This window comes from Pleurodeles waltl, chromosome 4_1, assembly GCF_031143425.1.
Source record: "Pleurodeles waltl isolate 20211129_DDA chromosome 4_1, aPleWal1.hap1.20221129, whole genome shotgun sequence".
NCBI classification, from domain to species: Eukaryota; Metazoa; Chordata; class Amphibia; order Caudata; family Salamandridae; genus Pleurodeles; species Pleurodeles waltl.
This window is the reverse complement of record NC_090442.1, coordinates 740,986,134-741,003,703: the sequence shown is the minus strand read 5'-3', so window position 1 is coordinate 741,003,703 and position 17,570 is coordinate 740,986,134. Positions and strand designations below refer to the sequence as shown.

Below are 17,570 nucleotides of genomic sequence, written 5' to 3'. Positions count from 1 at the left end.
TTTAAAAAATACGCTCGACGCTGTGAGGCTGGACCTTGCTCGTCTCAATGTTTTGATTTTTTTTCTCTCTCGCCCCCCACTATTCCCCGGCTTCTCCTAAAGGGGACGGGGAGGAGCGTCGTTAGGGGGAGGGGAAAGGCTGTGTTTTTTTGTCTTTCTTTAGTCTGCCTCCAACATGTTGCATTCCTGAGAGAATCTCGCCAAGAAGTGAGGGCGGGGGGAGAGGGGAAAAAAGCACAAGGAGTCACAAAGAGCGCCGCGGAGGAGGACGAAACTTACTTTCCAAGCTTTAGGAAGAAACTTATCTTCAGAAAGTTGGAAATTCACTTTTTTATGCACCAGAATCAGAGGATGCGAAGATCGAGGGAACTAAGGTCGAGGTAAAGCGACTGTATCTTGAAGAGAAAGTTGGACGGCGGAGCTGTTTTCTTTTTTTTTAGGGCAACGGAGGGAGCGTGGAGAGGCAGCCCGCGGGGCATTGTCCCCTTCTGGACAAGGGTAAAAAACAGCGGCGTGGAAGATTTTTGTTCAGTGTGCTGGGAAAAGGAAGGAGCAGAACGAGTGATCGTTTCTTGGCTCGTGAACGCCGTTTCTCGCTCCCTGGACGTGCCCGCGATGGGACCTGCGAGGGCTGCACAGAGAAAGCTCTGTTTGGCCATGAAGTTCCAATGAGCCTGGAAGGTGGAGGAGGGGGGAGCCTACGTGTGAAGGGATGGCCGGAGCCCCCCGTGCTGCCCTGGAGGGGGTGTCCTGGCGGGGAGAAGCCTTGGAGCGCCTGAAGTTCTCCGTATTTCCCAGGCCGGCCTGTTGAGGATTGTTTCGAAACGTTGGCATCAACGAGGATGAGACTCGGACCACTGGTGTGGAGCGGGATGGAAGCCCAGCAGAGTGCAGACGGGTTTGGGGGCTCTCTGGGCTCTTTCTAGGGTGAGTGAGGTGGTATGTACTGGACCAGGTGGGTCTGTGGGTTCCTTGGGCTCCAGAGAGGAGAGTGAGGTTACCAGAAGGCAGAAGGGTTTAGGGTCTCTCTGCGACATCTAGTGGGTTTTGAGGTGATGCGACTGCGGATGGCTGGATTTGGTGGTTTCATCAAGCCTCGATGGGAAACGAGTTGGGCGAACACCGAAGGCTGCTTGGGTTAAGTGGATCCTGGAATCTTCCCAAAAAGAACAAGGTGGGACATCATGTCAAGACCCTCTGCTGCCCTCCAATTTAGAACAGGGGTGCCCAAAAGCTTGATGGATTTCGGGGTTCTTCAGCAGGAAACAAAATGAGATGGTGGGGGCCTGCGGTGTTTCTGGGTGAGATGAGTCAGAAACTCTGTACTTTTGCAGTTGTGAGCACCCAAGATCCTGCCTCCGCGAAGAGGAGGAGCCCCAAAACATCTAAGGGCGAACAACTCATGATGAGGGGGCTCTGGCTGTTGTGGGTGTTGGTGCTTTTGCTGCCTCGACCAGTGGATGCCCAAGGTGGCAACGAGACTTTCTACTTTGACCGGTGCAAGAAGACGGCCACCTGCGAAGCACTGAAGTACAATGCCTGCCTGGGTTCCCACCTGCCGTACAGCCTCACCTCTACCGCCCTGGCCGAGGACTCCAGCTCTCAGGAGGACGCCCACAACAACCTACTGCTCTGGTCAGGTGAGTCTTCCAAATCAGTGCATGGTATGTGGGGGGAGAAGGCCATAACCGCTGAGTAGCCTTCTGTGGCACTTGCGCTTTCAGCCAATCCCTGGTTTTCACCCACTGACAGCTGCATGCTGGGTCTTGTAGGCCCTTCCTGTGTGCAGCCCAAGGGTTATGAGTCTGATTCTCTGCTGGTCACTAAAGGATTGCCTCTGAGTAGTGTTATCATCAGCTTATTGCCGATTCTCATGGCTGCACTTTCTGGAGTGAGCAGTGTGGGCTAATTTACTAATTATTAGAAGTCTGCAGTGTAAAAGGCAACAGAACCAATGTTGTGCCAAACAACGATTGTATATGTGGGTACATCGTGCTACAAAACAGAAGTGCCCAGTGCCCCCTCACGTGACTTTCAGATGTACCCTCATGTAGTCCTGTTCGGCAATTCCATAGCCCAGCCCTACAGGCCCTCCCTTTAACCCCACTCACAGTGCTTCATGTTGCTGCTCATATCAGCACCAACATTCCTTCCTATAGCACCCAGAAGATGCCCACAGACCTCCACTTTGTCCACAGGGGCCTTGATATAACATCTGACAGCCACAAAGTCTCTACCTGCCCCTCACTTAGCTGGCATAAGCCCATTAGATGCCAACAGATGCTTGTCTAGCTGCCATCATCTCCACAGCTCCAATGAGACCCTCACACACACCCAACTTAGAATAGCCCCAAGTAGATCCCGACACTCTCGTGATGTCTCGCGGTGTCACAAGGCCCCTTGCAGGGTGGCTGTTTCTGTTTATCCAGAGACTCAGTGTCCCACTTTTCCGAACCTGCTTGGATTAGGATTAACCACCTGCAATTTCTTTGGGCAGCATTGCTTTACTTTGTGTTTTTGCTTATTATTCCCCTGTTTTGTACTTTAGTCATGATCCCACTCCAGACCTGCCTCCAAGGCCATGTTTATTGGGACTTGGCAGCGAGGTGCATCTGAAGTCCCTCTGACACAACCATCTCTGGATACCTCAGTCACTTACGGCGATTCACTGACCAAGAGGTCTGGCCTAGGCAAGCCTGCAGTGGTTTTGTACTTTCTCAACAGGAATTAAAAGGTTATAGGTAATAAAATATAAAAATACAGTTGACTAAGGGTGGCCTGCATATTCCGTGCCCTGGCACTGAAATGGGCTACATCTTAAGCGGATGTGCACATGAAAAATGCTGTTACACACAGTAAAGAGCCAGAAGCTGAAGTGGGCTGACCCACCCGCACGTGCTGTATGCTTTAGTCCGCGGAAGTAAAATCTGAATGACAGTTGAACAGACCAATGGGTCAAGCGGTCTGATGGCAAGTCTTTGTATATTATAATGTTTTTATTGTTTTTTTTGTTCATATTTTTATTCATTTTGGAAAACATGACATTGGTTAAACAGCTAAAGTGCGCCTAAAAGAAAAAGGTGGTTGAAGGAAAAGCTTGAATTAATTCTTGAGAACTAAGTAGCTGGTTTGGGAAACATTCTTTCCAAGCTGGAATGAAAAATACTTTTTTGAAGATATACCGGTTTGAAGAACGAGCTATAGTCATCAAAACGGAAGTTATATGTAACATTGGATGGGCTACAGTAACAAAACGTCTACAGCGATATCCGTTATGCAAAACAAGTGCATTCCACCAGTCACTACCCATATCTCCTCTGTCTCTCCAGACTCTAGTACTAAATCTTAACCACTTATGCGAACGCCGAATCTTAATCAAACCAGTAATTCAACTTTAACCTTTCCCTCTACCTTAACCTTTCCCTTCAATAACCCTTACTGTTTCCATATTTACCTCTCCATTTTTGTGGCACTTTTTTTGCTGCGGATAACTTGAAACATAAATTTCCAATGTTCTTTTTTTTCGTTATATTGACTTTAAAAGTAAAAGTTACCTAACACTTTTTTCTTGATACTATTTTCCCCATAATAGTATTTCTTCGTGGTAGGATAACGGGGACATACATACTTATAATAGACCATAGCGGCTCCCTCCCTATTTGTGAAGGGTTGTGGGTACCGCTTCTGTAGGCTGCCTCACTGTGTAAGTGATCAGCGATTAAGTTTTTTTTTTTTTTTTTTTTTTTTTTACCCGCAGCAAAAAGGTAGTTGCCATGGGTTACGAACAGCTTGCGGTGCGTGGGAGATTGTATGTTGAGTTTTACGAAAACTTTCTTGGACACGCGGGATAATTATTCTAGGATTCCCTGAACCTGTGCAGCCACTTCTGCTTCGAACTTCCCATGTTGTGTTTTCTTTTCCATTATGTTACATAGAAACACAGAATTAGATGTCGGCCCAGACCCTCCATTTCCCGTTGGCCCGGAAGGATTTCCCGAACAGTTGCGTGCTCTAACTTTGATTCCATGTGTAAGGTTTTTTTAAGCTGTGGCCTTTTAAAATGCCCTTTCGGGCGCATCCTTTGCATTCACAATATTCAAAAAAATTGCTTAGCTACTGAATCCAAACGTAGGCACATTTACATTAATTACGATCACATGGGAACCAGTGGTTTGACCTGCATGGTAACGGTTGAGCCCAGTTGTGTGAAGCCATCAGACTGTGGCGGCAGCGGCCTCGCCGACGTCTCCAGTATCCTGCCAATCACAGCCTCCGCGCGGCGGAAGAAGAGTCGGGCGGGCACAGAGGGGACTTCAGAAGGGTACCGGTGGCCCCAGAGGTGCCTAGGGCAATAGGAGGGAAGCTAAGTTGTGGCATAGGGGTAGTCTTCTCTTTCTAAAGCATGCCCAGCCATCGGCCATCAGTCGAAGAGGCGAAAGGGACATTTTGTAAGAAGGGCTCAGTTGTTTATGTAGCTGGACATGTAGGTCGTGTTGTAATAGTTTCGTTGTTTGCGTGGAAGATGCAGTAGAAGCACTAGAAGAAACTTTTTTTGAGTATATCAGTGATTTTGTTGTAATATTCTGGGAGGTGGTGTGGATTCAGGATCGTACGAGATGTGGTCAGATCAGTGTGTCAACAATAAGTGATGTGAGGAGCGGTGTGTGGAGTTCAGTTGGAAATTATTGGGTATGGTGGTGTTTTATACACTTGAAGTAGTAATTTTAAGGGGAAAGGATATATGTGGTTGCATCGGCTCGTCACCCACTGAATCTTCCTGCCTGTCACCACATCTGTCAACCCTTCTCATTTCCCAGATCATTGGCTTGTCCTTCCCGTCACCCGCTGTACTTAATGCTGTTTTGTTAAGTGTTGCACTGACTCTTTTAGGTGTGTTTTATCTGAGGTTCCTATTCTGTGGTTGTTGGGCTGCGCCAGGTGATTGCCAAAGTTGCTTTGAGTGTGTATTGGTGTGTGTGCCTACAGTCTCAAACTTATTTATTTTTTGTGAGCTTCATTCTTATTTGGGTTGAAAGTGTCAACTCTTAACAATCTCCATTTCTGCTCGTCAGACCCCACCTTGACCCACCATACCGGTCACACACAGTGTGACTAATCCTACCTGTCACCCACAGATGCATCCAGTTCTGCCTCTCACAAGATGCTGCGTGTTACCAAGAACTTGCCTTCACGTGCTGTAACCATTATCTCACTTCCAAGCATCAACCAGGTCTGCTTGCTGCATGGAATGCCATCTTGTGCTGTGTGTTACCCAAAGCAGATGTCTTTCCTGCCAGACACCCACAGGACCTTCCTGCGCTGCCTGTCACAGCGTCAGTTTATCGTTGTAACCCAAATCAGGGCCCACCCCGTCCGTGCACTGCAGTGCATCACGCCTGTAATAGCATCACTCGTGTCTTCTTGTCACCGTCCTGCCTGTGACTCAGAACACGAGTCTGTCGTGCCTTCCACCCGGATCACTGACATATCCTGTCAGTGGTGTGAAGTTCCATTGTTGTAGTAATCTGGACCTGAGCAAGGGCAGACAACATCATGACCTAGACGGCAAAGTTACGTGTATGGACCGTGGTATATGATTATAACCAAGATTACCATTAAGTGGTGTAGTTTAAGCACTACACATGTGCCTACAAAGCTTTGACAAACTCCCCAGTGGGTTTAGCACAGCGAAACACATGTCAGGCTGTTGGCGGACTCACAGCAAAGAAACCCGTGAGACTACTGGACATGGGGTTAGTGGTGCTGCGTCAGGATTCCCATTCTTCACACCTGTTTATAAATGACGTCAAGCAGCACCTTTTCACGATTGCCAGTTTCCTTGCGTTTATTGGTCTTTACATCTATGTTATGACACCCAGACAGAATGTGACCATGTTGTTCATGAACCGTCCAGTGCCAACAGACACTTCAGCACTGCACGCCATGTAAAAGAAAATAAGTCAGAGATATGGTCTCTAGAAAGTACGTACCCCACTTCGGAAGACCCCACAGTAACTTAAACGGAATAACTAATGGGGGCGGGGAACCGGACCTTTAATACAAGGAGACGTGTCCCCTGTGTTGTAATTTATGCCATCCGAGTACCACGCCAATCTTATATTAATTCTCAAGTATTGTAAGCCTCCAGAAATCTTTAAGTTGAGACTGGATTCTTGTACAGTTAATTTACTTTCTTTTATTCAATGCGACTATTGTATGATTCCTACCACATGTCTAAAGGAACGGCTCACTGCCATTTTGTTTGCACAAGGAAACTTTTCAATACCAAGTGTAGGAACGTTTTGTTCATCACGATTAAGTGCCAGCCCAGAAATGCGAGGGCGTTAATTCATGAAAGCATTGGTCATAGCCCTAATGTCGTCAATTTAACGACATCCAATAACCAAACCAAGGACCATAACCACGCTTGAGTGAACACGTGCAAACAAAATGATATCTCGAGACATGTTAATATAGTGCACACTAAAAGGTTTGCCAAGGAATCCATATGCCAGAAACCGTAAGATGTAAAAATCAATGTGCCCGGAGCACAAAGCAAGTACGTACGTATTGGGTCGGACTGGTCTGTATAGGGCAGCCTGGCAGTGCCAGAAGGGCTGATCTGACAGGTCGTTCCGTGGGCTTGTCTTGGGCTTGTTTTGGGCTGTTTCTGGGCTCGTTTAATGGCCTGGGGACAGGTTTGCACTTCTGATTTCCCAGCTATGAACAGTAACATTGCCTGCAGCAAGCTCAGACAGATACAGACTCCCACACCGTGGGTTACACCGCTGCGGTGCAGGTTCAAAACTGCCCTGATTTGCAAATGCGGGCCACCCTTTTAACTATGTGATTCGCAATGCAGGCCACATGTATGTCCCACTCCGACCCTGCTTACATAGCATGTCACAGCAGTAGTGCAACAATATAAATAATACCTAGGTCTGGGTACACACAACAGAGTGCACACTTTTAAGTGGTGTCAACAACTCTCTACAACGTGGGTCTGAGAGGAAGTGGTTCCCAAAGTGCCTTAACGGAACACAAAGGTGCAAAATCATAGCGTTAATGAGAGCTAAAAAGAGGGAACATATAAGCAAGTTGGGAAGCGGGTCGGCCCTGTGTGCCCAGGTGTTTGCACACTCACATGGGTTACTATAGACTTGCTAGTTTGTCCATTTCAAGAAAAGTCCTTCTATGTAGTATATCAGGTGAGCCGGGGAGTCCGACATATTACAGAAAAAATAACGCGAAGTTAATAGTAAAGCAGTGTATGTGCAGCTCGGAATCGCCAGTCCGAGACTACAGTGCACTCCTTTTCAGGTGGCTGTGCACATGTGAGCAGGCCGAATGTCTCCTCTCAGAGCGAGTCTGCCAGTGGACGAATGAGCTCACCCATCGCCAATACTACCTGCTGTGCTGGGTGGAAGCAAACTGTGAATGGCGCTTGAACAGACCAATGGATGAAGAGGGCTGTCTGCAAGCTTGCGTGTTTGTGTATACGAAGGTACTTTTATTATTGTGTGGAAAGCATAAGATTGGCAAGTTGGTTCAAGTGCTTCTAGGCCCAGTCTAAAAAAGGAAACGAGACTAAGACATTTTTAAAAAATATAGGTTGTATGAAAAAATCCATCAGTAACTCCTCACAAAAAGTTACATCAGTACTGGAAACAATTTATTTCACAGTTACCTCCGATATAGTAACGGCGCTGTGTGCCGAGAAAGTACCGAGAACACCTAAACAAGTATGCCATTTTGGGGCCTTTGATGCAAGACGTGGTTTGTCATGCATGCATTTAATACTGGGTGTGCTGAGTGCATGAATTCTGACACTTTCTTGGTGGGCATATTGTGTATGTTGCATATTAGTGAGTGTAGGGAGAGGACCTAGCACTGGAGGTGTGGCTTGCCTACTACCATTAAATATTTAATCTGTAACATGCCCTGCAGTACTGCAAGAACAAAGCAGGCAGTACGGAGAGGTTGGCGAGCTGTGACGTAGAAGGGAAGCATTTCCAAGTAACCTAAAGATTGCACTGAAATGAAGATCACCCTTTAATCCCAGATATCCGAGGGTTGCAGGATATTCAACTATGTGCATTCTCTGCTCTATTGTCCTGTCCCTTGTTAAAATAAACCCCGTGTTGTGGACTCGTTTATAACGATGCTCCGACCCTGACGTTGAGAGCTGGGCTGAACGAGCCCGTAGTGTTCCTTTGCGGTTGTAGATTTTATATTTATTTTACAGCAATGCAGATAGGTGATACAGAACCTCCGACCAGGCCTGCTAGCATCTCAGCCCGTCTCTTCCTTTCCGTTCTTGAAGGCAGGTCCCTGCATCAAAACCTCCTGAGGTAGCAGTTCTTTGGACGCGCTGTTGTTGTGAACCAGGCATCAAGGTTTCCGAGACTTGGCTTGCCACTGGCTCCAATCCTTCCTGGTGATGTGAGGTACTTCATTCTCAAAGCTCCTGGGAAGTCTGTCCTCTGACAACAGGTCCTCGACTACTCCTTCAGGTGTTAACAAACTAACACACTCCGGATTGGGAAAACCCGACATGTTGCATTGTGTACTACAGGGTAGCACTTTAGGGGATGCTGTAGCCTGTTAGTGATCTGCATTACAACTGTATGGAATGAGTCTATATATTTCACAGTATCCAGAGCATGGTAGGCACAAATAAATGAATAAATAAGTATGCATTGCTGGGTCTCTCACCAACCTCCCCCAGCACTACATGTATGGATGCTGCAGCGCTTTCTGCACCATTTGGGGAGCATGTGTCCGAACCTCCGCCATCACCCGCATGCGTGAGTGCATATATGACTGCATCTTTTTTAGGCATGGATGATGTGTGGCGTTGCTTCTCGCGCACATGGCCATCATTACTACTATATAACCTTTTGCAAGCCCTGCCTCTCCTCTCTGTCATGTATTAGTCATGTAGACTTTGCATTGTGGAGGCCCTAACACTCACCTGCAGATGTGTGCCTGTGTTCCTCATGCATACAAGTGTCTCTGCAGCGCGCCTTCTCCGAAGGCTATTGCTTGCACCTCTCATGCTTGAGTGTGTCTGTCTGGCTCAGTGTTTTTTCCCCAGACCATTGCGTGGAGCTAAAGCTTTCCCCTCCAGCATGGCCAGACATTGATTTGCATGAAGCGGGCGCCTGTGCCCTGGTAATACCGATGCTCTGTTCAGCATGCTGTCAAACAAAAGGAAGCACTCTTCCGCAGAGCAGGGAGGTATGTGAAACTCCATATGCATGTTCTGACCACATGGTCCCTTCTAGGTCAAGCCTACAGGTAGCTTTCAGCCACCTGTTTGCATAAAGAGCTCTTAGCATAAAGCAAGAAGCAGTGGCAAAGCCAATAGGTGTCCCCTTTGTTTTTTCTTTTTATCTAACTGTATTACAAAATGTTAGAAATATGTTATAATAATGTTTGTTTTAAATTTGATAAACCGTTATTTATGTTATTTGTTAATTCAACATACATCACAACCTAAAAAAAACTATTAACGGTTTATCAACTTCAAGACAAACATTATTAGAATATTTATAATCCAGTTAGATAGAAGACAGAGAAAATGGCAGCAAAGAAAGACAAAGAAGTCGCATGTGGCGAAGAAGAAAGAAGACAGCCGCAAAGGAAAGACAGAGAAGACAGCAAGTAGCAAAAAAGAAAGAAGACAGTAATGAAGAAAGAAGATGCCACAGAAGAAAGAAGACAGACTCAATGGGAAAGCAGGAGTTTCCTTGCTCTCTCTCGTGTGCTGCTTACTCCCGCAAATACCCGCCCCCCTTGTTTCTCCTTCACCTGCTCCTCACAAGTTCCTCCTGCTCCCCATCCCTCATGGTAATAAATATTTTTAATAAAAAATTGTTTGTAGGACCTGATAGCTACCATTTGCTGCCTGGCCATTCAGCTTTTCGTAAAGCACTTTTGCATGCCTTTGTTGCTCCCTTCCCCCCCCCCCCCCCCCCTCCCCCTCGATGCTTCACTCACACCCTCACCACCCACTTCTCCATTGCTCCCCCACCAATCCCCACCCCTCATTATTATTATTTTGCATTTTTGGGAGGCTGCAGGACCTATCATTTGGTTTTAGGTCACTCTGCTACCCAAAAAGTGACTACTACCAAATAGCATTTTTATTAATTTGCTGATGTAAGTGGCGCCTGTCATCTATTGGCTAATAAAATAAAAAAAATGGCTCCCGCATGATTCTGCATGCACTCATGATGACACATGCGCAAGCAGATGACCCACAGCATGACGCAGCTGTCAGCAGTGGCTGCATAATTGTCTCTTTCTATTTCCGTTTTCTTTACGATGTGGAATAGAAGGGGTTTTCATCGTAACTGGCCTGGGCCCTGATGGAAACAGAGTATGGCTTAGATGGGAATAATACGCGGTTGATATTCATCAAAGGCCTGCTCAGGATTGATAGACTGACGGGGAGGTACTTATTGGGAGAACCTACTTACCACACCTATTTTAACTAAAATTGAAACACCTGTATTGATTCCGAGACGGTTGACATCAATTAGTCTGCTACCAGCCTTCCTTGTACGTTTGTATTCGGTGAACAAGATTGTTGCTGTTCTCAAACAAGATGGCTGGTATCAGCTACTGTAGTTAGAACATCTGCATGCGCTACAGCCGGGTGCAGGTGGGGTTTAGTAACACATTCAACATGGATGATGTATTTCCTTTACCTTTAGGTATGATCCTGATAGTGAGTTTCAGCAGAGACCCAATTCACCTATGTGTTCATTTGTTCCCAGTGGGCTGGTTAGGGGCAGCTCACTGACAGGTTTGAGCTACAAATGGTCGCAGGACATGGTTATGTGCCTCCTACAGAAGACCGTGGATTTTCAAGTGCAGGGTTGAAGTAGATCATACAAGACCATAACGGGCAGCTGGGTAAAAAGATAGACACTATTAGCATAAAATATTTCAATTACTAGCCAAAACATGGAAACATTTTGCAATCATACCTCCGAGGCTGGAAGCATGATGGATCAGTAGAGGGTACTGTGGGAAATTATACATGGAATCTTGATAACTTGAGAGCAGGGTAAAGCATCAGGCCCTAAAATTGACATATGTGGAAGACCTGTCACACCAAAACAATATCCATGTATGGCAGAGGGCTTCCCAATGGAGAAATTCTGCTAAGCATTGATACCAAAGAGTGTGCGGGGAAGGAGCTGGACAGAACCTGCTGGACCTCAACGGCGTTAGGCCCTAGGGCCACTACCTTTCGCCATCGCCTGCAGAAGTATGGTGATAATGTTTTACAGGTGTCAGAGGTATAGAAGCAAGGAGGACGACATTTTCATGGAAACCAGATATTGTTGTGTCCCAGAATACAGTTTAGAAACAAAGAAACAACGCAAAACCTTTGATAGAGCAAAGAGCACATTGCATCCCTTCTGCCTTCCTCCCGCCATAGATGTTGAATTGCTGACAAGGGAGCAAGGTGTGTTTTTTACTATTCTGAAGTAACTGTGCACTGTATGGAAACAGTCGGTCTAAAGAGGGAGGGGTTTGAGAGATGAGGAATGGTCCACTCATGGCGTTGCTGGTCAAGTCAGGTATACAAGAGGCACAAAAGAGGATAATCACAAGTTCAAGGCCTACATATCAGTGTTTCCTGGAAATTCTGGGTAATCCAGGGGCCGGAGAAGAAGTAAAGGATATGGACTTACATAGGTCATATGCTGCTAAAGGTGCATTTGAATAAAGAGGAGAGTGAAACACTGGTTAAAATGGAAGAGTAAACATAATTATTCCGCATTTATTTAATCTGCCAGAGGGATAGTGCTATGGGTTAAGGATATAATACCCGTAAAAAAAAAAAAAAACTACACAGATAATAGCAGATATGTTTCAGTGTGAAGGACCCTATACAACTGTGATTGGCGGCTAATAAACGTGTAGAAATCGAAGGTGGATGAATCCCTGTTTCCCCATGCACTAGAGGAGTATTAATTGTAAACATTAATTTTGTGTTATGGGACGGGAGTTTCAATACAGTAGTGAATGTTGATAGGGACAATCCGAGGGAGACTGCAGACTGGCTTGAAAAACAATTTTTCTTTTTTTGTCCTTTTTTTTTTTTTTTTTTTTTAAGTGACATTTTATTGGGATTTTGCCCAACAATGACGAAACACATCTCATTGATTCTAATAGGAACACTCCACTGCTGCTGAGAAATAACCAACACATCCCTGCACAGGCACAAGGTGGAAAAGCAGTCATAAATTTGCAATGATTTTATACGTACTAACCAATAGCAGTAGTCTGGTATAACGGTCGTGCCATTTCGCTTCTCATTTCAGCGTGGTCTCACTATGACATTCTTAGGTGCAATTATGGATTTATTTGATAGGAGCGAGAGTGCAGTAGATTTCCCAGCAGTGCTGTGGGAGGATTTTAAGCACACCTTACAAGGCGTTTGTATAGGAAAATTGTGAGTGTTTGGAAATCACTACTAAATGTGTTGATAATGCATGACATCACATTTAAAAAGCTATAGAAGGCTGTGATAGAGGACCTCAAGGGGGAGGGGGGAGAGTAGGTAGAGTAGGGGACGCAATAGGGTACCATGACTTGGGGTACACTTGAGAAGGCTGCATGGTGAAGAGGTCAAGGCCAGAAAATGCCTTGCCTTGTTTATCTCAAGAGTTCGCTAATATGCGCTGAGCACGGTGACCAGGCCTCCAGAATCTCTAAATGAAGAATTTGCAACATTGTCTCAAGCATTGTAAACACAACAGCTCAGACCTGACCAAGATCCAATGCCGTCAGTCGCCAGTCGCCTAGTAGGGTAAAGACATGCGACCTCAAGGTTATACTCAACGTGAATTACACTGACACACCTGACCATGCTGATGGAAGTGTACAGTGAGGCACAAGAGAGGGAGGATAGTTTCCACACACAGAGACAGCAGTATCAGTGGTAGGTTTGTTAAAGGATGCGAAAGGCCCGCTGGACTGTGAATCTTGCGAGTAGCTTTCCATGATTAAAGACGATGTTAAGATTCCTGCTGCCAGATTGAGACTAATGCAGGTATAGGAGAAAGCGAATCGGGTGTTTTTGTAACTCAAAAATTACTGCTTCGAACGTATGCAGGTTGTTTCTTTTTGTTGGATCGGTCAACTCTGACTCAAGGGGCTAAGATATTATGGGGCTTGTTAATGAGACGGTCTTTGGCTCAGTGGGCTGTTATTTCCCTAATGCAGGTGCTGGAAGGCTCTGGGCTTGGCTCCAGCTTTTGAAAGGGAGAGCTGCCACATGCCAGCCTGCAGGAGTGCTTTAGAACCAACGAAGGAATAAAGTTGGCCCATGTAGAGGGGTGTTCATTTTACCTTTGGGTTTTGCCTTGGGGGCCAGCTGACTTAAGTGGTTTCTAACCAGAACCTCATCCCTCTACATGAAGACTTATTGTAAAAGGTGTGTAAACTCGGCCTGTTGAGTCAAGAAATAATGGAAACTGTTGAGGAATTTGTGTGGTCTCTGGGGTGAAAGTGAATTCTGACAAATTAGTTGTGTGGCCTTTGCCAGGATGTTCAGATGAGAGAGCCTGGAAATTCAGTAGCGACCTCCTCTCCATACTATCTGGGTGTTCAGGTTCAGTCAAGGCCCGTTGTATTCCATAGTTTAAATACCCAAACTGAATTGTATTGCTTAAATTGAAGACTTCATTAACCTCTAGGCCCAAAAAATGATGTATGTGAATGGTGAGAAAGTGTTGGCCAAAATGACTACTCTACCGAGGATACTCTGATTTTTAGGTGATACCAAAAATTGTATCTTGCAGTCGGCGCTCGCCCAGTGTGGCCTGCAAGACACTACAACATACTCATGAAGACAGTCTACCTCGAATTCCTGAATTTCGAATCACAGCTATGCAACCCTGCAACACAACTAGTTGCATTGATTATTGGTGCAGCAATTCGGCATTCTGCTCACCCTTGTAAAAGTGTGAAGTATGATTGGATGTAAACTGGCTTACTCATCTATGAATAAAACTGGATATCCTGAGACTATCTCGCTGTCGGGGTAGAAAGTATTTGGTAAAACATGTGTTGCTTGCGGTTGCTTGCAGGGGTTAAACAAAGAATGCTCGGTATTGGGGGATCTCTACCTGAATCAATGTTTTAGGCAACATGCTAATTTCTGTGAGGCATAGGCCTTGGAGTGTGTCATCCCTTTGTGTATATCAGCGCTTCTGCTACACGTAGAAAGGCAAAGTTGAGATTTTTAATCCCAACAATTTGACGATTAGGTGACTTCCAAAATACCGAATTTAAGACGGTGCAAGGAAAAGATTACTATTTTGCATGAAACTTCTTTGTGCTCTAAATCCTAGGAAAGAAAGACCAGAGATAAATGGTAGTAGGATCGTGATAGAGCCATTGCTGGCAAAGACAGGAGTAAGATGTTTCTGCACACTAAGGCAGTGTCCAGTCATCATTATTTCAAAGTAATTCAGTTACAATTTTTGACCCACACAGACATCACGCTTAGTGTGATGTATTAAAAAATAAAATCCTGAAGCAGAAGCTACATTTTGTAGGCATGGAGGTCATGGTGCAGGCTTCCTTCACTTGGCGTGGGGCTGCTCAGTGATCGTGGGCTGTTTTGGGAAGAGTTTTCAAAATAACTATTTGGGCATAACTAGGAAATTTTAAGTCCGGAGAAATGGTAAACAGATAGTCAACAGCACTAATAACATTAGCTTGGGAGGATCCTTGGGCCCTGAGGAACAAAAATGACAGCGAGTCTTGAGGTTGACAACAGAGGAGCGGGATTTGCTAAGGGCTGAAGCCCTAATCTAATTTACAAGTGCAGGTGGTTTACCTACTTTATGATCCGCCTCCTGAAGGAAATTTGATAATCTAAATTCTTAATATACAAGTTACACAGTTTAGTAAGTAGAAGAGGTGTTCCCATCAAGTAGTCATTCTTCATTGAAAAGTACGAGTGATTGGGATGCAGTTGATGAGTGTCAGATATCTTTGATGCCAGCAGTGTAGGTCACCGAATGCTTTGATAAGCTATGAAAGATGTAACCAGGGATAGTGATTTTGAAGGAAGCTTGGATGGAATAAGGTGCTGCTAGTTGGCTTGGATGATATTAATCCCCCCTTTATGCTGTCTTGGTATTATTTTCTTGGTGTTCCGAGTTGTTGTATAACATGTGGTCTCGCCATTATAAAGCGTTTGGTTGAAATACTCACTAATGGTGAGTGTTATGTTGTAATTGTTGTTTTCGAGGATGCAATAAAATAAATAAGAAAACCATGGATGTCACTCTCCTTCAGGACCAACCGTAATCCTACTGGAGCTCTCCTTAAACCCACCCTTCCTCCTCGTCAACGCCATTCCTTCCACCTCTCTAGGGCTTCTTATGGGTCTGTTAAGGTTCTGCCTCTCAAACAAATCATTTAGGTGATGATTGCCCCTTTCGTTTCTTACCATTTCTACCCATCTCTTGGAGTCCCTTCCTGAGGCCTACCCTTCAGGTAAAGTGTAATGGATCATTAGGTGCGACTTTTGAAATGCACTGCCCAGGCACCAGCCTTCTTGACTGCATTGCTACCTCTGTGATTTCTTCCATAAAGTGCCTTCTTTTGATGCATGATCATGTCAGTCACCCACAGCTATAACTGGCAGCCTGTGCTTTACTGTTGCCAGCTCTTAGGAGATGTATGCCAGAATTGACAGATCTTTCTTTATCTACAACAGTTAAGTGGCAGGAGTAAAAGGCAACAAGTTTTCAAGTTTACTTTGTCCTTGGGAGAAGTAGTCCCAATCTCCTGCACCCAAACCAGCTTGCAGTACCACATTATGGATCAGGGAAGGGCATTTGTCTGCAGTTGAGTTAATGTTTGTGTCCATATATAAGTGCTATTCGAACTTGTTTTTATGGTTTATTAATGCAAAGCCTTTATTATTAGAGGGTGCGCTGTAAGGAAATGTTGTAAGCTTGGACTACGCTGCTGAAAGTGCTCCCAGTATCAAAATGTGTACACATTTGCAACGTTTAACAATATGAGGTATAATGCTTTCAGAATGCTCTCTGATTAGACGCAAATATTTGCAGAAGCTTGAAAGCAAGAATGGTGAGTCTTTGCTTTCAAATTAAATGTTCGAAAAAAATGCAGCTTGGAAAAAACGTTTTGCTAAACTACTGTGAAATTTTAGGCAACGTTTATTTGGAACATCATCTACTAAAATATGTTGATGCATGCTAGTTTTTCCCCAAAAATATTCTTAATGGAAAATCAGTGCATCCAGTTTCAACAAGGTTTTGGGAAACGTGAAAATAAACAATCATTGGTAAAAACCAATGGGTTTGACATTGGTGGCCAGCCTTTTGTTTTTTTCAATGCATGTCTTGTTTTTACACTGTTTTTGTAAACCTATGATGTTGTGGAGGCTGCCAGGCCCTAACCATTATAACAAGCATTGGGAAAAAGCAATAATATGTTTTGGTCCCAAAAAGCTGCAGTAGTCTGTGGCACGCAACCAAACTACTTTGTGTGCCAATATGTTCCTTGTAGAAGAGCAGTATGCTGTCACTCAAAGTGAAACCAGTCTGTATATATGTATGAGAGAGAGAAAGAATGTATGAATATGAATTTTAATAAACAGAAAAGGTCTGGTTAACCCAAAACCTAATTAGGGTCAAATTTTTAAATAAAGTCAGAAAGTGCACTTATGGTATGTGCCCTTTAATTAGTGCAGATGTATAGTTTTCATGAATTCACAATAAGTTACAGAAGTAGGCCAGGAAAGTGTACTACTAGAAAATATTTGTGAACTGTATTTTAGCACAAGCAAGTATGCATGTGTAGATTCCGCTCATAAGAACATCTGTTGAGCATTTACAAACTCACTTTCTCTCCAACCACTTTTTCCCCAAACGTGTGGAATTTTTATCTCTGCCCTTGTGAGTAGTAAATTTCCAACATTTCTCAGTATGAGGAAAGATTAGAAAAGAGTTGGTGAACACCTCTAAAACATGCAAGTTAGTAGATTTGCCCACACTCGAAAGCACATTCCAACCTTGGAACTACTGCTTAACGCTTCCTATAGCCCCATTATGTAGATCTGTGGAAAGGTGGCAAAATGCTGGAATTACTATAGTATGAGAACTGGTATAGTCAGAGAGGCCATATCAGAACTCTTATATTATTAGATTGCTTACATAATTTATCACTGAACTAAGTGGCACCAAAGGGACAAGTGATTTTTATAAAGGACAAGTGTTTTTTTTTTTTACAGGACAAGTAGACATATGTAGCAAACTGCCCCATGGACTAGTAGATATTGTATTAAATTCCATATCCCTAAAGTGGCATAGGCATTCATCATTTGTGCACACCCACCCACCAGGAACATTTTACAATGTTCCCATTGTAAAGCACCATATTAGTTCTCCAATTTGCAATGTTGACATTGCATTCTGCACTGGATATCGTCTATTGCTTTTAGATTCACGTTTCAGGTCTACATATGTTTATCTAGGATGACCAAATAATCTGTGTCCTAGACC

General features: G+C 44.5%; 1 protein-coding gene across 1 annotated transcript in view; it reads left to right on the top strand.

Annotated features, from left to right (window-relative positions):
• The first annotated feature begins 233 nt into the window (after positions 1 to 233).
• SMO (smoothened, frizzled class receptor) overlaps positions 234 to 17,570 on the top strand; it is a 72,814-nt gene continuing 55,477 nt past the window's right edge. The window contains exon 1 of the mRNA XM_069229353.1: positions 234 to 1,640. Coding sequence (XP_069085454.1) covers positions 1,271 to 1,640 — 370 coding nt within the window. The 5' untranslated portion in view covers positions 234 to 1,270. The remainder of the gene's footprint in view (positions 1,641 to 17,570) is intronic.